The sequence below is a fragment of the Lepisosteus oculatus genome, chromosome 9 (assembly GCF_040954835.1).
Source record: "Lepisosteus oculatus isolate fLepOcu1 chromosome 9, fLepOcu1.hap2, whole genome shotgun sequence".
Classification (NCBI taxonomy): domain Eukaryota; kingdom Metazoa; phylum Chordata; class Actinopteri; order Semionotiformes; family Lepisosteidae; genus Lepisosteus; species Lepisosteus oculatus.
In genome coordinates, this window is record NC_090704.1 from 38,690,877 (window position 1) to 38,713,135 (window position 22,259).

Sequence of the window (22,259 nt, forward strand, 5' to 3'; positions counted from 1 at the left end):
TATACAAATAAAACGCATCACTCCTCCCCCCCAAAAAAGGATTGTCTCTGATTTCCATTCCATCTCCTCATGATGGAAGATCGTTTTACAGCACAAAAGTACCGTTTCAACCTCTGTGTTCTTGAATAAGTCAAACTGAATTCAGAACTCAAATGTAGTTATTTTGTTGCTTTTGTTAATTGTTGTGTTTACGGGTGCGCTGCCTTTCCAAAGGGGAAAAGACCGTTCCATTTTTTTTCGTTTCTTCGGTTTTTGATTCATGCAGTTGTATATCTGTTTCATTCCCCCCCCCTCCAGACTGGAAAGAGTGTGATGGGAGAGAACCTCGGCACAGGGGGCAGATTGAGGCGATGGAACGTCTGCTTCAGCAGGTTCGAGCCACACATCAGCATTACAGCTGCGGAGGTGAGGAGAACATTCCTGGGTGGTAGGGCAACAGTCAGGGGCTCTGTGGCGCCTGTAATTTTAACTGCATTCTAACTGGGTCATACCTTCCCATTCATCAGGAAAAGAGATATTATTAATATTGGCACATCTGGAATCACTTTACTGTCTTACTTTAACCCTTAGAGTGACTTTGGCAGGGAACCTCTCCTCCCCCCCCCCTTTCTTTAGCTTATGTCTTTGTGAGTAAATTAAATAAACTGTATGGAATTAAGCACAGTGTTTCCCCTTGGCTTACTTGTTCACCCGATCATTAAATAATTCAATGCCCCCTGCAAGACACAAATAAAGTGGTTCTTTTCCCAAGTGCTTGGTTCACCTCTTTCAAGATTTGGGGAACTGGGCAAAGCAAACAAAAAAAAGTAGGCTTTTAAGGAAGACATCAAGGCGAAGCAATTTAATTTAGAGAAAACAGAGGTAGTATGTATTTTTCATGTATAAATAATAAGAAAACTTAAGCTATTTATACATATTTTAAAATCCAAAGGATAATAAAGAGTGCTTTATTCTGAGCAAAACAAGGCTTATAAAAATACGCACATAAAGGAGCAATTCAGATCCATTTACTAAGAATATGAACATCTCGGCAAGAATATTTCCATTCTTTGTGAAAAGTTTTGCCAGTAGGTAGCACAAAACTTGAGATTGAGCAGAGGTTTTAACACCTCAAATCCTCTAGTTTAGTGAGGATGTGACTTTTATAAGATCAGTTGAACTGATTCTCTTTTTGTGTTATCTGTGTATAAATTGGGTGCATGGTTTTGTTATTAGTAAAGCATTTAAAGCAAATCGAAATCATGTAATTCCAGAGGACCTGTTTTTGAATTGTTAGCTTTGCATGTTAATTGCACCTTTGTGAATGAACGTTTTACATAGAGGGCCAGATTGTGTTAACCATTTAAAGCACTGAAGCAAAGGCAAATGTGTAAGCATGTGGTTAACAAAGATCAGAGCAGAGCATTATTTACATGTACTGTGATTTTAGAGGAACGCTTTGTACAGAGTTGCGGCACTTGTGCTAACACCAGCAGCCAGCATAGCTTTTGAGACTTAGGTTCAATAGCATTTTTATGTGAAGAAACTTTGATAATGGTGCAAAGCATGTTAATGCATGTATTGTTCTTGTATTTTAATAGTTATAACTCAGGGAAGCCTTTTCTTAGCACAAGCTTCAGGGCGAACAGTTCAGTAGTCTATTGAAATTAAGGACATTCAGCAGAAAACTGAAACGTTCACAACTACTGTATGAACACCACAGCCAAACATCCAAACTAACATGTAATGAGGAAATTATATAAGAAAAACATTGCTTTGATATGTACATGTGTCTATATTTACTTATTAATAAACCTGTGTGTTGTGACATTGCAGCAGAAAGGAACCAAGATGTACTACCCTGCTCCTTTCCCACACTGCAGTGTCACAGTAGTATATAAATAAATCTACGCAGTGCCTGATTAGGAATAAATAGACATGCACAATGTACATGTAAATGTGCTTTACAATTTGGATGTCTGTTTTTACCTGACCAGACTCTGTATGCATAAACAGCCTGTAATTAGAAATTATACATACTGTAGAAGATGTGAGGTGGTTGTTTGTTAAAAGTAAAACAAAGGGTACATGTGTAAAAAGAACCCATTTTGATGCCTGTAGTCAAAGTGTACTTTTTTTGCAATTAACTATTTACATTGCTGGCTTAGTATTCTGGCCTAAGAAGCGTGTGGCCTGTTGACCTATAGAAATATTATGGAGGTGTGTGCCTTAGCCCTGGGGCTTGAATGGTCAGTTAGCAGCTAGTACTATAGCAGAACCTTTTTCATGGATTGAATGTTATGTAATTATACAAAATTCAATCGATATGGAGATACTGCTAGAAGTAAATGTAATTTTTTTTCAAAACAAGAAAGAAATATCTTCATTGTGGTGTTTTCATTATCCTGTACACATAAACAATTGCTGTATACATACTTTCATCCTAGTTTATAATATACAGATGTAGTGAATACTAATGAACAACACAGAAAGTAATGATCAAGTAATAATATAAATGCTATGTAATGTTGCACCGGGCTGGGTCCCTGTTGAGTGACGTGGGAGTCCCGGGTTCGAGCCCCTGACGGTGGGGGCTGACCTAATGCGGCAAGGGCGCCCGCCTGAGCCCCCGGGCGTTACATTGGTGTGAGAAGTGGGAAGTAATACTGCTCGGTAACAGAGCAGCTGCAGGTATGGACATTTTATGTCTGAGGACAAATGGTACAGTATGAGACTACTATGTGTGGGATTATGACTGAAAGCCTCTAAATTAGAATCCCTTCTAAAAGGTATTCTCTAGTTTCCTCCCACAGTGCAGAGACATATTCTTTAGATCAATTCCCTAAATTGTTCCCTGCATAAATGTGTGAGTCTCTTTGATCTGACATGAACTGAGTTGAGGAAAGAGCTACAATAGTACACATGGTTTCCCATCGTTGTTTTGCTAACTCTGTTGTTTTACAATATGTATAGTATATGTATTATGTAGTGTTTTCATTTTACTTAATTTTGAATGAATGAATAATACTTACATGTTAATATTTGTACTTTTAATATTTATATTTTAAGTTATATAATGCGGCATGACTTTGTGAAGCAACTGTTTGTGCAAATTGTATTGTTATAACCAAAGATAAAAAAAAGTTTCTTGACATCTTGCCACAACATATAGACTCAGAGGACCAACTACGTATCTGGGTATCAGTCCTCTTCAAACCTTCCTGTGTTAAATTAATAATGTTGTTTGGGTCATAGCGGTGTAGGAAAAATCAACTGAATCGTAGTATTTTTTTTACAAAAAGTGAGATGATTAAGGGTGATGCCAAGATAAATAGTAGGATGACAGGAAAAAAACCCAGCTCACTGTGATCTTGGTCTTTCTAGGCCAAAAAGTCCTGTTTTATTTGCTTTAGATTGCAGTGCAGAATGAAAGGTACCTTCTGCCATCAGGTGTTTGCGCACACAACTGTCTCTGGTAGCAGACAGAACCATGTTATCCTGTTGCTACAAAGTTCCTTTCAAGTCACAGATTCTACTTTTAGTTGGTACATGTTTATTCCTTTTCACTGCAAGTCTGTTTTGCTTGTTTTTGTGTTAATTTTGAATATCTCTTGATATCTTTCACATATTTCCTGATGGTTTTCCAAATGTTTTTTTTGTTTTGTTGCCATTTGTTTTGTTAATTATGTATTACTGGCAGACATTAGTAATTAGAAATAAAGTAGATATACTTTCTTTGTATACCCTTCACTACAGGTACTTCACTAAAAGTCAGCTAGTCTTTTCTTAAAATGTTTTTTTTTTACCTCACCAATAAATAAATCTAATTGCACTTCATAAGTACTGTATTCAATTGAAAAAACAATATGCATACCTACGTCTTTATGGATACTAAAATTCTTTGAGTTTATAAACTGGTCTGCAAACATGACTTGATATATGTTTTAATGTATAAGCCTGTCTATTTTGTAGATTTTATATTGCGTTCTTTTACTGTAGATATTTTGTGGTCCACCCATACACTGTATCTTTGTAAATCATTAAAAGCAAAATATTTTTGAAATGGGTAGTTGCAATATAGCAGCCTCCTTAAAGTACACCATCCATAGGTCCAAGCAGACGTCTTGTGTCTGTGGGTTAGTCTGGCAAAGAGCCTGTTTCTAATCCACTTGGTGGTTGTAGGGATAGAGGCCTGCTGTTTCTAGTGCTGACAGTCCTTCAGCTCTCACAAGCACTAACTTCATTACCAAACTATATATGCATTTGTCTAAGAAGAAAAAAAACTTGTTCATCACTCATCTGTTTATGAGTCAACATTAATGATGTCAGAGGGAATGCTGCCAGTCTCACTAACTATACCGTATAATTGATTTTATATAAAAGGTCTTATTTGTTTGAAAATGAGAGTAGGTTTCTCTTTTTTCCCCTTAATCATGCCATTCTGAGGATTTGACAGAATCTCCCAAATGTGGCCTCCTGCTAAGAAAACTAATTTATTTCCAACTCAGATCAGTTTTTAGCAGCAGTGATTTCTTGAGTGTAAGAATTACACCTCTCTCCTTTCACATGGCTTCAACTATTGCTACTGTTTCATAAAAAAAATTAGAAAGCTAATATGAACACAACTGTTTTTTGAGAAAACTCAATAATTTAATTAATTTAAATCTATGAATTTGTACAAATCCTCCAAATTAATTCTCTACATTCATAATTTGCATACACATACTCCATGTGTATGTTCATAGGTATATGCAATATATTTGAGAACGTTCTGTATTTACTCAGTTTATTTTTGGAGAGTTGGTGTTCAAAAATAAATCTGAGAATTAATCAGTACTGGTACAATGACACTTCTATAAAAACCATGAGAAAAATAAATTCATTTAACAGGAGGTTATCTTAATTTATGATGTGTATATGCAGAACTGAGAGTCTGCACACAGACTTAGGGGTGTGTAGTGCACACAGCACCCTGTGTTCCAGCTCGAGACGGACAGACCCCCTCCTTTCCTACCCCCCAACACAGCTGGCTCATACAGGCACTGACTACCCAGCTATATAAGCAGCTTCTGTCATGAAAGGTTGGAACGTATTGCCCATGGTCATTACAGATGAGCCCTCTACCTTTGCAAGTGTTGAAAAGGCAAGTTTGACCCATATTAACATATAAAAAAATGGAAGTCTGGAAGTCTCCCCTGCCCCCACCATTCTTTCCTTAGTGCGGCCTCTGTCAAGCCCTTGTTTCATGCTTATGTTTTGTTTGTGATGTAGACAGATGGAGCACCTCCTCATTAATCAGAAGTAATTTATATTATATAATGAGAAAGGAATTTCTTTTTTAATTTAGTCACTATGACATTTCACCTGGACTGCGGTGAAGATACAAGGTACAATCCACTTATCAAAAACATTTAGCTGTCATGTACCAAAAATAATATATATATATACACACACGCAATAGGAGTCATGGCTCCTTCTCAATTATCTGCGTCTTTGACTCTCACATACATTGCATTCGCTGTTTTAATGAGGTGTTTTCATTTGAATTATTCTCCACCTGTTCTTAAGCTCAGGGTATACTTGTTTGATATTTTTTGTACTTATGCTGATTCCTTCTGTTTAACGTGATACTTTGCTCCATGGAATGGATTAGACATTCCAGATGGGAAAGTGAAAAAGTCTTTTAGGGGATTTGGTTGGTTGATGACTAATTTTGAGATATTTGCAGTTTTGGACATATGCCCAATTGTTACTGGTAAAATTTATGTTTAAAATATATTTTTTTAAAGTAAGCACATCCACCATTAATTTCTTATCTGTAGTAAATCACTTGTGACAAATGTTGACTAATATTTATGTTGAAAATAACTACCTGCTTTCTATAAATAAATTGAAAAGCAATTTATTTTGCTAGGGCATGACTCCATATTAAAGTCCAATTTTTCAGGGTAGTTTATGTTACTGTCTATTCAATGTATTTCTTCTGCACTTCATTAGATCTTAGAGATGCATTGTCTTTGTCAATAAAAACTTTAGGCAATGCTTTTTTAAATGTGGAGAGCTGGATAAGTCAGCATTCTACATTATTGTTTACCTACAAATGGTGAAAAAGCTAGTTTAAAGTTGTGGGATGATGAACACAAGCTGTAAATTTGCTTTTACCTTTTCTTGTTGGCTCCTATTCTTGACTCCTTGTGTCTGTTTTCCTCATGTAAGTTTTGCTTAAAACATTCACCCTGTCTTCTTTCGAGAAATGGCTGCATAACATTTTCGGATCGATTAACTACTGACTACCAAATGGGCTAGATTGGCCAAATGCCCTCCTCTCAAAACAATTACAAAAGGTTCTAGTTTGTAATTTGCTGATGTCGAACTCCAGAATTTTGCAAAGTGCTTGGCTAATACTGACGGAAGCCATGACATTATTTGCAAAAATTCTGTTCTCTTCAGTGTCCTCCCAGGCAGTACAAAAGGAAGAAAGTTAATCAAGGAAGTAATCAGTAACTTGTCTCAGGATTAGGAATTATGTAGACTATTTATTAACAAGGATATTCACTAATTAATTAATTGAATACATATAGTTTTTTAACCTCTAATTTTATTCACTTATACTTTTACTTTTTTGAATGATTAATTCATAGCAAATTAAATTTAAGCTGTTACAGTAGTAAGTAAAATCATGTAAGAGTGTGTTAGTTTTCAGGTCTTTAACAAACTTGCTTTGACTTAAATTGGTTAAATCATTTAATAAACAAGTCAATTACTTTCATCAGGTGAAGTGAGCGAATAATTATATCTGAAGCTTTATGTAATTATGTATCATAAATCTATGAAGTGATGTATGTTCACTTGTACATGTTCAAATGTAATTGTTACAAATAAATTGTATCTAATGTTTCAGTACCTGTGTGTTGGTTTTAAAGGTGAATACAAGAAAATAGCCACTAATTCCACAATCCTCTTTAATTACTGAAATGAACAGTTAGAACAGTCTACAGACTTGGATTTTCTTCTGCGTACTTGTTAATCATAGCTTCAACATGGAAGTAGAGTGTGAAGACAAGGAATGATCCTGAGATTTGTTCCACTCTTGTCTTTTTAGGTTTAATGTTTTAGAAAATGCCAAAACATTCAATAGAGCAAAGTCATTTGTTCATTCATTTTCACAGAGCGCAGCCCTAGTAGCGTGACAAAATTGCAGTGATTACATATTTCTGACAACAACTTTACTGGCATAAACAGTTGTTTCGAAGGAATTAAGTGTTCCGTCTGCCTGATGTTTACTAGAAGGCAATTACGTGATGCTTAATTTAAAGAAAAGGACGTCTGAAGATTGGCATCACTGAAATCTCTGCCGATATGCTTGCTTCAGCTAGGAGATACGCAGCTGAAACCTGAGAGATAACTGGTAAATCAGAACTGCTCGACTGCACTGAACCCATTCATAACAACTGACCTTTGTTATCAGTGGCACCGCTTGTGTTTATAATGCTTATTTTGGGTACCCATTTGAGTTTCCTGTATGAATTGAGTGTCCCTTTCTTGTATGTTACATTTCAACCCTTCTGTGAACTCTTGGCTCTATTAACCACAGTTCTCTGATGTTTCTTAACGTGGCAATTCACTGATAAGGAGAAAATAACTGCATACTACAGTATGTTGTCTTTGAATTTAAAAAATATACTCTTAAAGCTGACACAGTAGAAGAGAAGTATTAAAAATTGTTTACTGTAATAATCAAACACGTTTTTGTTCTTAACATTGAAGCATGTTTTTGTTAGCTTTGGTCAGAAACACATTTTGCATCTCAAAATGATGCCATTTATCTTAGATTGTAAAAGTAGTTTCAGATATCATTAATGTTTGAAATCTTATCAGGTTTGTAAATACTGTATTTAGTCTAGGGAGTATTAATGCACAATATTTCTTACCTGTTTTATTGCCAGTCATAACCTATATCCCATATATCCACTTATATCTTCTATGGAAGGTATTTCAAGGCAGAGGCACAATAACTCATCTCTTCCCCTTTGCATATGGGCCATCTTATTCCATTGCCAAAGCACTTGGCATTTTAACCTTTCAAAAGAAATATGTTCAAACTAAGACACCGTTCTTTGTTTGCGCAGAATTGAAAACAAGTTTTGCATGTTGAAATCAAGATCATTTCATGTATCATTGGTTTGTAGTGTTCAACATGACAGATTCTAAAAAATAATAATATAAGAAAAGGCAACTGTGCATATAGCTACAATATGTCAGTTATCTAAATCAAAATACCTGTTGTTTGCTCAGAGACCTACCATGTAAACATGCAAAACACTTAATGTCAACATGCAAAACATAACCTGATTGTGGCACCTATGCACAGTATCACTGCAGTTCTGTATGGGTGATTAATGTGCTTACTGTGTTTGTGTCTTTCAGATACTTCTAAGTTACAGAACTCTAGTCGCAAGCAGTCTGTCTCAAGAAGCCTAAAACACCTTTTTCATTCGTCAAACAAGTTTGTGAAAACACTAAAACGGTAAAGGTCTTATATTGTGTCTTTAAAATCCAGTGTGAAATGTTTGCACATGAAAATGGAGTCAAGGCAGAATATATGCTTTCTAGTATATAACCACAATTATGCCTTTTGTTTAAATTATACAGTCTGATTTTCATATTTAGATTTCTAAATTTTTCAACATCTGTATGCTAATATCTCTTGATTCCATATGCAACCCAAGGTTAGTGCTTAATTACAGAACAGGATATTATTTATTCCAATAAGCCCAGTTATTGTTAGAATCCAGTATGTATCTTAGCCTTAAATTAAGCTAAAATTATCAGAAAACATAACAGCAATTTGCTTTGGCACTTTTTTTTACCAGATATGTTTATATATGTTGAAATTAAAAAATAGCTTTTATTTTTTCTCTCCCTTGAAACCATAGATGTAAGTTATTCTTACATATATTTGAATTTTGTAGTTCATGTTATTGGGCATTGCATCGACCTTGTTGAAAACTACACGCAGAATTCACATTATAGCTCTTTTCATTGCACTGCCTTCAAGGCATGAATGGCTTAATGGTTAAATGTGCTTTCTGTCTTACGCCCTCAACATAAGAACTGTGTGAAACAAGCACCACTGTAGTATGTCTCCAGACGATTAAATCAGTAAGGGTCTTACCGTTTACTTTCAGGGGACTGTATGTGGCAGCAGTATTTTATCACAAGGACAGTCTTCTAGTGACCAATGAGGATCAGATACCAATAGTAGAAATAGATGATTCTTACACCAGTTCCATCATGCAAGACTTTCTGTGGTTTACCAAGGTATGAACTTTCTTCTTTATATACTGGCTTCTAGTGTAAAGTGGTAGGAAAGGACATGATATTAAGGATTTCAAGGGACATTTGCTCTAGATATTTGGTAATTTGGGGAGATTAAATCCATTTTCTTTCTTAAATAGTTAGGAATTGTACAGGATTTAGCTCAGAGTACAAAATTAAATAAAACATCACAGTTGTGATGATTGTAATATATTGCACCCACATCAAAATAAAATTTCCTTACCAAAATATTGAGAGTCTTTTCTGCATTATGTCATAAATATTAAATAAAAACACATAATATGCCCAAAAACTGTTGCATAATAATTTAAGAAGCACAAATCAATTTGTATCTCACCTGTGAGTTTTGTACACCATTAGGTTAGCCCTAAGGGTTTTGAGGATGAATGTGTTCTTCTGTGTCCATTCATGAGCAGCACCCACTGATAACAATTAGAGTATGACATAGATCAAGGTTGTTGTCTTGGCAGCTATCTTGCATGTGGGAAGATGTCCGGTGGCTCAGGCAGAGCATGTCGGTGTCTATGTCCTCCTCGTCCACTCTTCAAGCCCGACAGAAGATGCTGTCTGCTGCAGGACAGCTACAGGTCAGTGCCGCTCCACCCTAACTCCCAGTCTGGGTTAGGCAGGAGTTAAAGGGAGAATCAGAACATAGAGTTTACATACAGTATATGACATATATAGTGGATAGATTAACAAATGGATATGGAACATATAGATTTCTTCAAACACATTTTTGCTGAGAACATTCAGTTCAAGAAGGTGATTGTCAGTCCTCAGGTTTTTACAACTATTTTAAATCCAGTGAAAATCCACAGCCTCAATTCATCCTGCACTGTGCCAGCAAGCTTTCCTAGGGAATCCTTCACAAAACTCAGAACCCCTTCTGTTGCATCTGTCTGTTACATACTGTACAGTACTTAATATGGTTGATTATCAGCCTTCCACAAAACCTGAGGTTCTTTACATTGACTATTATAGGGATTTGACATCCAAGTGGTTTCCCATTATTTGCCAACGGGAATATTCACATCGCTGTGCACTAGTTGTACTCTGAAATGTTAAAAGTAACTCTTTGGAGCAGACTGTTATGCTTTAACTGGATAACTGTTAACACAAAATAAATAGCACAAATAACAATTGTGTAACCTTTACGGTACAAAAATAATTACAGAAGCTCCCAAGAGGCTCAACCAGTAGTGAGACTCCCTCAGACCTGAGGCTGAGCTGTGTAATCCAGACATTGCAGGTTGGAGCTGGGTTGTATCACTGCCTGGCTGAGCCTGGCGAGCTAGTTAGGATTACTCAGTTTTCCGGAAAAATAGCAACTCTTGTCATTTGCCGGCCAAATGCAGGCTTATAGCTGTGTCAGTGAGAGACGTGCCGCCGCGCCTCAAATTGGCTTTACGTCTGCTGTCAGGTGCAACACATCAAGTGACAAAGGGCTCTAGAAGTTGTACATGTTGAAGCAGCTAGAGTGCAGTCTTCAGATTCTTGCCAGTTATAGATTATTATTATTATTATTATTATTATTATTATTATTGTTATTATTATTGTTATTATTATGAGCTATTGAAATCTAAAAGTAAAATAAAAAGTCAATTATTTGTGAATCATTGTTTGAAAAAAGTAAAGGAAAACCAGACATCGAGGGGTATTGGATCAACTCGCAATTTGCAGAAGGGCCTCGTTAGTTCCCCACAGACTGAGAGAATATCTTCTATTGTGTTAAGTGTTACAATTCCATTGAGGCCGTTTTACACCTAACTCCTCTCAGAAACCTCTCAGAAACCTGGTAGCATTTCCTAGCTGACATATTGTCCAGTTGTACTCTCTCGCTGTTACATATAAATGGCTCTTTTGCAGCGAGAATTCTGCTGTTCATCATTTTTCTTCTTATGTGACTGAATTGTCCAAGCAGGGACCTTAATGAGGATCCTGGATTTGTTTGCCAGCTCATTATGAGAGGGAAATTAAACTATTAGTCAATGTGCTCAGAAAGAGGCCATCAATTAAGTGTCTCTCTTGGTGATTTAAAAAAAAACAGCCGACTTTGAAATGACATGATTGCCTCTGAGAAAAATGAGAGGCAAGGAAAGAGCAAGTATTCTGGACATAGATTTCCCAGCTTTCAGCAGAACTGCCCATGTATTTGAGAGTACATAGGGGCAATTAGGTATAGTATTATTTTTTTTATATAATACTACATATCTAACAATAGATATGAGATAAAACAGTGCATTACAGGAAGAGTAGAACTGTCCTCTAATTTAATTTGGTACAAAAAGAAAAATATTAATAGAAACATTCTCAAATACAGTAACTTAATATTGAGCCGGCTCAATAGCTGTAGCATTAGTTAAACTTCCGTGTTACTAAAAGAGTTAGTGGTGTAATTAGCATTAGAATCCTTTTAATAATATGTCATCCAGAAAGGACTTAACTCATCCAGTTAAACATCCGAGCATGTCTTAAAGCCATCATTGCCTTTTTGGATCATAAAAGAAACTTGCACAGCTAGGCAAACTATTTCCATGTTACAGATTGACCATTCACGGTGTAAAGATGAGTCTTCCTTCCATCAGTTTACAAAAATATGGAGTTGTATTGTTCCCTTGCCCAAATCCATTGGATTTCCTGACAGTGCTGGAATGAAACATTGCTCCCAGTTAGTCATTATTATTTTTTTACTGCTTTGCAGAACTTGCTTGGGACCCATAATCTGGGACGTGTGTATTATGAACCCATTAAAGACAGGCATGGGAATGTACTGATAGTCACAATAAGAGAGATGGAGAGCCTCTATTCCTTCTTCAATGGCAAATGGATGCAGATTTCCAAGTTGCAGAGTCAGAGGAAATCCCTCTCAACCCCAGAGGAGCCAACTGCCTTAGATATACTGCTGATTACAATCCAGGTATGAGCATAAGTGCTTATTTACTTTTTTTGCTTTGTAGCTTTCGTTTGAATTTGCCATGCTATGTACTTCACCTTGCCAAGATTTGCTACATTATATAACATGGTTTACCATACCTCTGTACATTACCATGTTCCAAATTTTGATTTTACTCTTTTTTGCAGTTTACTCTACTTTTACAGTGACTTACTACTGTAAGCCTATATAAAATATAAGGATAGTGCTAATTCAAAAGTGCACATGAGTTTAAGTGCATTATTCTTTTTTAATTAAAACATATCGTCCAGCTGGATCACAGCACTGGCATCCAATGCTGGTACTGGAAGCCTGCTGTATATGCAGGTTTTTTTAGGTCCTGAAGAAGCAGCAGCATCTGAAGATCTGGGAGGAATTGTTAAATTGGTAATTTAGACCAATAATGAGCTGCGTTAGGTACCTGTAGTTAGCTCAAAAACAGTCAAGTCTTGGAATGAAACCCGTAGACATGGACCTGCCTGGACACCCCTGACTTATAACATTTTAAATACATGAAGTGCAGATAGGTAATTATAAAGTCTCAATATGTGTATGATTTGCAGTTATGCAAAGTTTTCTTTTAATTTTTGAAGAAGTACATAATGGTTTTTAGTAGCTTCACAGAAGAGATGTTTAGCCTTTCATTAGCAAATTTGGACCCTTTCCAAGTTCCTTTATAATTTATACCTGGGCATTTGCTCCCATAGTGACATTTATTGGATTTGATGACTTTCTTTAGTTGTTCCTCACAATATGATCTGAATCTATAAATTCTTTTATTCTAGCTGCAGAATTGCCTTACTTTGGTAATCAGGCAGAGACACTCTCTTGGTGTTCACAAACATATCTTTTCTCAAGGGGTTTGGCTTGAATGTCATTTGAACATATGTTAGTATGTGCTGTTGAATCTTAAAATGAGTCTTCAAGAAAGGAGAACGTTTCTTTTGGTAATGTCCGTGTGTGGTTTTTGTGTCCCACAGGATATCTTGTCCTATCAGAGACGAAGCCAGCATCGCCTATCTCCAGGCCTGTATTTGGGCTACCTGAAGCTCTGCAGTTCTGTAGACCAGATCAAAGTCCTTGTCCCTCAGAGGCTGCCCAATGTTCTGTGTCATTTTAAAATCCGAGACAACTGCAATGTTTCGAGGTAAATGGGTTTTGGTATAAGCTAATATAGAAATATCCATCTTGTAATTCTCATATTTTCATCAGGGAGGCAGAATGGAGAAAAAATGGTCAGCAATGAAGGTCATTAGAGAGACAAAGGCAGCCCTCAATTTAAGAGACATTATGGGACAGGCACAGTATAGTAGATTAAGCCTAGGTTTCATTTTGTCCACCGTATGATATCACAGTGGAAACCCAGCTATATGGAGAAAATTAGTGGTCAAAGAAGTACAAAAGCATAAGGTGAGGTTGAGGTGTGTCAAGATTGAGTCTTCACATCTAAGTAGCAATTCTCCTTTTCTAAAATTTCTGGACCTAAAACACTAGGAAAGCTTTTCTGTGCTCCTTCCATATTTTGGGTTTTAGTTTCTTCCTTTTAAATGGAGGGTTGAAGTTGGATAAAATGTTCTACTTTTCACTTTGTCATCAGTAAACAAATTCCAAGAAAAACCTACTGTATCAGTCCAACTATATTATTTCTTATACATAAGAATATGGTGTAGTGAGAGTAATCCACCTTAGATTGCTCTGTCCTGGAAGTAGGAATACATTGGCCACCTTGGGTGTATGTCAATTTCAGCAAAACTGAGAGTCAAAACACCTTTTAAAATAAGGTTATTTTAAACCTAGACATTATGATTTTGATTGAGGATTTGAGAAGATACATTTTTCATTACACAGATTCACGGAAATACAATGACGCTTTACTTTGAAGTCTGTAGTACAACAGTTTTAAACTTCATGTCCATGTTCTGACAGCCCGTTACTTTCTGTGTTACAGTGGATCCCTCATTTCTCACTGTGTGTGCTGTCAAAACATGTTTTATATAATCAAGTAGAGCTGCAAATTCTAATAATCTTCTGAAGAACTTCATCATATTTGATACATATTGTGATAGGAGGCCCTTCATTAGGAATTGTTTATTTGGGGACTATCAGATGTTATTATTCCTCTTAACTAGGTCTGCGGCAGCCAGGTAGGAATATTTGTAAACCACTAGGCTCCTGGTTTGGTATTTTTGGAGTGGTGACAGAATTGGTGTGCATTGGAAAGTGTAAAAGACAGAGAAAAACTACAGCTGCATTTTTTCTTCATCTGACTCCCTCCATTGAAAGTTGGAAAAAGCTTCACAAATATAAAATTAAATACTGTTGCTAATTGAATGTTACCCAGATTTAAGAAGTTGTATATTTAAAAGTCACTTGCATTCCAGAATGGGATGTTTTAAAACTATGATTTGGAGGCACGTTTGGTGGTTTTACATAGTAACAGAACTCCTTTCAATATATGATAATGATTTATGAATTTGTCCCTTCCCCTTGTGTGAGGGTGAACTAACTCCTGAAGATGACAGGAGCGCATCTTTGGAGGTCGAGTATAAAAAATGGAAATCAACTGTTTGAGAAAATACAGGCCATAATTGTAATGGACAGTTTCAACCTGATTTTTTTCCCATATTTGGAAAAGTTTTTATATGAAAACAAAAATGTTATTTGTTTTTGCTCAGTAATGAACTATTTATTTATTTTAATTTAAGGTCATGACTGTGACCCCAGTGGGTCGATCTAGACAAGGAACTTATTATCCTTTCACCTAATGTGGCCGTTAAACAGTAAATTTACTATAGCTGTTCATACATTAGGCAGTAGGGCAGTAGAATATGTTTCAAACATGAAGCTCACATGAGATGATGCATACATACGTCTTGGAAAAACACAGTAAAAGAAAACCTGCAGAGAACCATTTTTCCACAAACAAGGCTGTCCAGTTATTTTTTTCCTTGTTTCTTTACACACACATCTTTCAATCTTTCATTCCTTATCTGACAGTGGGATAATCTAATTTGTGCACCAAATCATCACTTTATTAAACAGTAGAATTTTTGTGCAAATGTTTTGCATTTGTTTTGATAACATCTCCAATATTTTGTCACAAAGCCGCTGTTTCTCCATGACATACTGTACCTGTATAGGCATAACCACAAAAACATTTTCAGTCGTTTTTTTCATAACTTAAGGATATCTCTTTGAAGATGTTCTGGAAGATTTTTATTTGGCATTATATTTAAATAAAACTTAAATATTTTAATTGGACATATTGCAACAAAAATGAAACAAGGTTTATATCAAACTGGAAGATAACTACAGCAGATGGGAAATTCATAGATCTTTTAAAGTTACACATTAAACTTAAACAATGAGCTTCAACTGGGTTTACAGAAACTGAAGTAAAAAAAGAATTAATAAGTAATAAATTAATTTGAGTCATTATACAAAGCCAGAACAGAGGCTTAAAATGACTTGGTCACCTGTACAAAATATATTTTAGAAAAAGAATAAATGGAAGAATGTGTACATTTGTAAGTATAGAAAATGTCTTGAAGAGAAAATGCAGAACATTTTAAAGTTTAAACCTCAGATATAATGTAACAAGAAATATTCAAAACAAATGTACATGATGATTAACTATGGAAGACTGTAATACTTCTCTGGTAGATCTTCACCTCTGTTTCCTATTTATTTTCTTAATTTGAGTTTTTTCTGTTTTATACAAATTTGTCTTAATGTGAATTAATCGAATACAACATTGACCCCAATTCTGGAGGGATATATTAAAATATACAGCACTGTGAAAAGTAAAGAAACGCACTGTTTACTCATTTTAAGTATCTCCTTCTGTATCCAGAGATGAGTGGGAATGGCTCCAAAAACTGTCTGGCCCGGCTTATGTGGAAAGTGCAGATCAGACATCGGTCTGCCACACTCCACCATTCTTCTATGAGCTCCAGATGGCTGTAAAAGGCTTGCTCAGACAAATCAATCTACCTCTGCACCAGGTACATGCTTCAATATACATTTACAATGTATTGTATGTCAAAAGTTTTACACTGTGATATAAATGAATTTTTAGACTGTGTGTTGGTACCCCTGTACTTTGCAATTAAGAAGATGAGGTCATGTGTGAGAATCAGACAGTGTGGAGTTCTCTTTTGGTATACTCTAAACTAATTGTGTAGTATCTTGGGCTGCAAACTCATAAAAATGAGAAAGGAATCTACATTTTTAGTTTAATAAAGTTTGCGAGTGTTAATTTTTCTAAAGAGTGCTTTGGAAATATTATGCTCCTGATTCTGGAATGTTTGAACGTACTGTATTATACTTCAAAACTACATTTTCCACTTTTTGAATGTTCATATTTATAACCTATTTTAGTGTGAATAATAATGTATTTTTCTACTTATATATAAATAAGAAAATAGTAAATTTGAGTGGAGTGATCCACTTTATTTATTAAACCATATCAGTATTTTTACAAACAGCATCCTTTATGAGAAACTAAAAGCCTGAAACTATGAAATCATAATTTCACTGAAACAGGATTTCATTGAAACCCTCATTATACTTTCATTCACCAGCTGTTTTGTTTTGGTATACTGTATGATGATATGGATTATATTCAAGTATAATCTAAAATAAATGGCTACTGTATTTCATAACTATATTTAAACCCCATCAAGACATTTTAAATAGATATTGCTTATGCTAAGGCTGAGACAATCTTTTGTTTCATTTTTTAGAGTATTGTGTATTGTTTCTTGAAGTTTTGCAGTCTTCAGAAGAAGTTATATGATATGCCTTGGTATTTTGTCATTATTCTGGGAAGTTCTAAAAGGCTTTCCTCACACATTCAGTTTTAGTGATGCTTTTTAGTACTGCAGTAAGGTAATCTGAGAATCTTATCTTTTTTTTCATGAGGATTGATGTTATAAATCTAAGTTTCATTAATGTCATCATTCTTCTTTAAATCCTAAACGTGTCCATATACTGTATCTAGGACAGTCACAACCACCTTCCCCTTGAAAGGTGTCAGTAAAGTAGTGGCAGATTGGATACTATGTGAAGACCATGTAGCCTGATTAAATGTGACTAGAGAGCATGTTTGCTACTACACAGTATGGAATTACAGATTTTGCTGTATAATTGCAGTCAAATAAAGATGTTGAAGGGGCAATAAAAACACTTGATGTGTGGAAAGTGGAAAGAATTTCAACAGTATTTGATTGATTGATTTGGATTCTTTGTGACAGAGCATATTAAGGATTTTTTACTTCAGTTCTTTAAATCTGTTGTTGACAGTGTAACTGACTAAAAAGGAAAAAATGACATGTATACTTGCTTTTGTATCACTCATTTTGACTGTGCACCCCAACAGTGGCTACATTGTGTGGTATTTGCTGAGACTAGTTTTCTTACATAGGTATGAAGGTTGTGTATAGGCACCTAGAAATGTCTGACTTCAGGAGCTTAGGGAGGCTGAAAATACTGATGACTCCCTGACCAGCTCTCCAGAGAGAATTTTGTAATAAGCTTATTGTAAAAGCACACTGAACTATACTGTGACTTTTTGGATCCCTATTAATTAGTGTATTCGGTTGGCCTGTCTTTGTTGACGGCGTTGCTGATGTTATGCGAGAGCAGCCCAGCAACTTTCTCCTCCTGTGTTTGTGCGCATGTGTCTCTGCACAGGCCAAGCTCTTCCGGATCTACACGCAGGAGGTACTGGAGCTGGGTCACAATGTCTCCATTCTTCTGCTGCTCCCCGCTTCAGACGATGTCTGCACTGCCCCAGGACAAAATAATCCTTACACCCCACACTCAGGGTTCCTCAACCTCCCTCTTCAAATGTTTGAGCTAGGTATACTGCCTTCTGTTTCACCAACAATATTAGCTCAGTGGCCTTGTTAAAATCCACAGATTCCTATCTGTTCCCCCTGCTCCCAGTGGAACACCAATAAATCACACACAAGCCCTGGGCTGCTGGCTGGCATGTATGTAGGTCCTGTACAGGGCTGTCTAAGACCTTTGGCAGTTGCAAATAATTGATCATGCACTTAAAATCCCAATCATGTAGAATATATTTTAAAACTGTTGGAAATAATGTTAATGGGCTTTATTATTTCCTCATTAGTTCAGCATCTATTAACTAATACAGATGTTTTAAAATCTTAAAGCATCCAATTTAATAACCCACTCAATCATAATCACAATCATCTTCCTTATAATTATTGTCATAGACAAAAAAACATTTCTGCATATTTCTAAAGAACCACTGATCTAAATCATTCAGGTGAAATACACATTGCCAATATAAACAACATTTAAAGAGACTACTTAATTAGAACTAGAAAGACTAAAATATTTTAAAAACCCTGCAAGTGCATTGGAACAGAAAAGGCTAAACTGTTATTTTTGTATAGCAGTCAAGCAATTTGTATTTCTGGTCATAAGATTACCAGGAGTGATAATTACAATATAGCACACTGTGTGCTGTATGTTATATATACTCATCATATTCCAGCATAATACACTTTGTTGCAATCAAGTGACTGATTTCAAGTGGCTATTAACATTAGAACAAATTAACTTTATGTAAATTTCTGATTGAAAAGTATTTGTTTGCATGTTACTTTAAAGCAATAAGTGCACAAAGTCTGCAACATGTTGAAAATACCAAACTCTGTGTAACTGTGAAACATTTCAGTACAAAGCCTTTGCTGCTACCAATTTGAGTTCTTACTTATTCTTGGAGTTTTCTAAATTCAGCATAAAAATGGATGTTCAATGGGATTTAAATCTGAAACTTGACCTCAGTCATTTTCATACTGCAACGTGAAGCAGCACCAAATAAGTATGGAAGCATTTTGTTCTACATAAGCAGACAAAAAAGGGCTGTAAACTTCCAGATTCACTGTCCTGCTGCCACCATTTGTTAAACCATCAATAAAGACAAGTGAGCCGGTTCCACAGGCAGCCAAGGTTTATCTTGGTCTCATCTGTCTATAAAACCTGGTTCCAAAATTCTCCTGGCTAGCTTTGCACTTTCAAGCAGATTCTGAAGCATGAAAGCAATGTGCCTGGGCATACCTGCCCATATTTTCTGTCCAAGTCCTTTAGAGGGCACTGTATAATAAATTCGTTTTTTTCATAAGAAATACAGATTCAAGGAGCATGTTGCAAATTTACGCTGAAGTTGAAACAACTGCTAAATCCATATGAATAATTAGAAACAAATAGTTCTTAGAGATTTATCTATGCATGTTTCTACATGAACAAGTCACCACAAGTATTCTAAGAAGCTCTTAACTTATTTACAGTATCTATAAGTAGTACCGATACTATTCATGCTGCTCTAGAAAACTCTAGTACTATATTCAATGTTCAGTTCCGTTTGCCACCATTCTTTACCTAATGAAGTATATTTTATATTTGAATAACATGGCACCTATGTTTTAAAATCATCATGATTCATCGTGATGTTACACTCATGATTGGGTTAGGCACACTTAACTGTTTCACTTAGTTTTAGTTTCGCAGTCTCTGATTAGGCCTAAGTGTAGACTGTGTAATTTTATAATTAAATTTGTATATAAGTCCTATTCTTGGAATCATCAGGCAGTGTGAAATCAGTGCTTAGAGTTTAGAATTGGCAATAACAATAACAGTGACAATAAATGAATAATTACATTTTAAACTTGAGTTTAAGATCAGATGATAATTAAATATACTAATAAACAGTATGTATTTGCTTTGCTTATATGTCTTTTTGTTTTTGTTTTGGGAGCTTCAAAGACAACTGAAGCACTGGTTAATAATCATGTGTGACACATTTAAAAATGATGTTCCCCACACTGTTTTTTCGCAGTGCTATTGAAGACATTGATGTATTGGTCTTCTGCTTTCAGTTCACTTTTGCACTTATAAGGAGAAATTCATCAGCCTATACTGTCGTCTGTCTGCTGTATTGGACCTCGACTCGCTCATTACCCAGCAGTCCCTGAGAGAGGCCATTTCAGACACTGAGGTGGCAACTGCAAAACAACGGCACCAGCATGTTTTAGACTACATACAGGTTGGTGACATACTAACAGTAGCTTTAGCAATCTATATTATGAGTGTGGTACACTACCTGGTTTTTCCCCTTACCTGTTTAGATCAGATCCCTTCCTTTTGTGCAATTGCAGAGGATTTCATTTTTAGCAGTTTGAAAACTTCAAAGAGAAAGCTTGCAGGGGAGTTTGAAGCTTTTAAATCATCTCATGCATCCTGTTGCATTTCTTATTTTGAACTTTTTGCTCGGTTTTGGTTTTGTGCCTTGTCTACTACACCTTCTAAAAAGGCTTTTTCCAAAGGAAGTGCTGACGTTGACTTTTGAAAGTCACTGATACTGTGCAGTGCAAGTTTGTTTCCCTAACGCATTGCTGCTGGATCCACTTTGAAGAGTGTTTTAAGAAGCCTTTTTGCACTAATCGTTTGTTTGCATTCTATAAGAGGTCTGTAACAGGAGGACTTTGTCATTGTCAGGCCTAAGAAGTGCCCAACTGGATGCTGGCTGTGGCCGAGTGACACATACCACACTTTCCTACATGGAAACCTATAGGTGGAGTTCTAGGGGAGAAGCTAGGGGTGTTCCGCCCCTTCCTCTATCATCCAATTTTCTCTTCCCTATTTAAACCCTAACCACACTAACGCACACGTCTAAAGTTTTGAATTCCCTCCTCCTCTTTCTATCGTGTTGCCTTTGCATCAGGTTCCCTCTGGGGGAGTAAGTTAAGCTCACCACCTTGAGCCTTTCTGGGGAGGTTCTTAAGCACGAGCCAGAGGGGACGCCTGGTCACATTATTCTCGAGAACTCTAACTTACTAATTCTCATTCTCTCGGTCCCCTGAGGGTTTATCCCAGTTGTGAGGCAGCACCTCAAAGCAACCCTCAGCGAGTCAGGGGACTTCTTTCGCTTCCTTCTCGAGCAGCTTTCTCTTCATTCTCAACCCCTCGGGCAGTGCCCCTCAAAGTGATTCCTCCAGTCAGAGGTTCTTTCTCTTCCCCCTTGAGGGATTCATTCCCAGCAGTTCTCATGCAACTCTCAGCGAGACAAGGGGCTATCTCCTCCTCTCTATCCCCTGAGGGCAGTGCCTGGTCGTGAGGAAGTGCCTCTCAAAGCGATCCTCAAGGAGTCAGGGGAGCCTTCCTCTTCTTTCCCTACCCCTGAGGGCCTAGCTCCCAGTAGTAGAGCAGAGCCTATCAAGTGACTCTCTGCGAGTCAGCGGTGTTTTCACGCCCCGGAGGCTGCCGTCAGCCAACCCAATCGGCCACTTGGATTTCCCGCGCGGTCCGGGTGCTACTTTTCTCTACTTTACAAACCCCTTCTTCTCCCCTTGAAACGATTATTTTTGAAAATGTTGAGACACATTGTGTGTTATAGAAATAAACAGCCCTCCAAATGCCTCATTCTAAACTTATGTCCTGCCTTCATTCCACCTAAATCCAAAACAGTAAAAATGACTAAATTCTACATTTAGGATTTTACGGTTATGAAATAAACTTAAATATGAACTCCAACGCACCAGACATCTTCCTAATTCATTGCCCTCTCTTTTGGCCTGTGTAATTCAGCACGTCCTGTAGTTAAACATCATTTATAAATAACCTGAGGCCTGGGCCCCACATTTTATTTAAAATATAGCTAAAATAAGGCATCACAAATTTATTAAAACAGAAATCTCACTTGATGGGTTTCATAGATAACATTCATCCAGCTTTTAAAATTGTATCACTGCCAGGCAGACACTATAGCCAAGAATTTATATGTGCTCCTGCATTAACTATTCTTTACAAGAATTCTGTAAAAGAAGTGTGAATTAAGAAAACTTTTCTTATTATAGTTCATGGTAGACAGGTAAACTAATTCCAGATTTAAAATCATACATGGTTTTAACTACTCATGAGATTGTCATTATGTTCATAGTTGTTTCCATGATTACCTTTTGTTGGGATTATAAATTGA

At 36.3% G+C, this 22,259-nt stretch overlaps 1 protein-coding gene across 1 annotated transcript in view; it reads left to right on the plus strand.

The window, feature by feature from the left end:
• ankfn1a (ankyrin repeat and fibronectin type III domain containing 1a) overlaps window positions 1-22,259 on the plus strand; it is a 197,506-nt gene that overhangs the window by 166,119 nt on the left and 9,128 nt on the right. Inside the window, exons 15-23 of the mRNA XM_069194507.1 lie at window positions 298-405; window positions 8,407-8,506; window positions 9,168-9,300; window positions 9,789-9,905; window positions 12,020-12,235; window positions 13,231-13,397; window positions 16,104-16,254; window positions 17,945-18,113; window positions 20,161-20,327. Of these exons, the coding sequence (XP_069050608.1) occupies window positions 298-405; window positions 8,407-8,506; window positions 9,168-9,300; window positions 9,789-9,905; window positions 12,020-12,235; window positions 13,231-13,397; window positions 16,104-16,254; window positions 17,945-18,113; window positions 20,161-20,327 (1,328 nt within the window). The remainder of the gene's footprint in view (window positions 1-297; window positions 406-8,406; window positions 8,507-9,167; window positions 9,301-9,788; window positions 9,906-12,019; window positions 12,236-13,230; window positions 13,398-16,103; window positions 16,255-17,944; window positions 18,114-20,160; window positions 20,328-22,259) is intronic.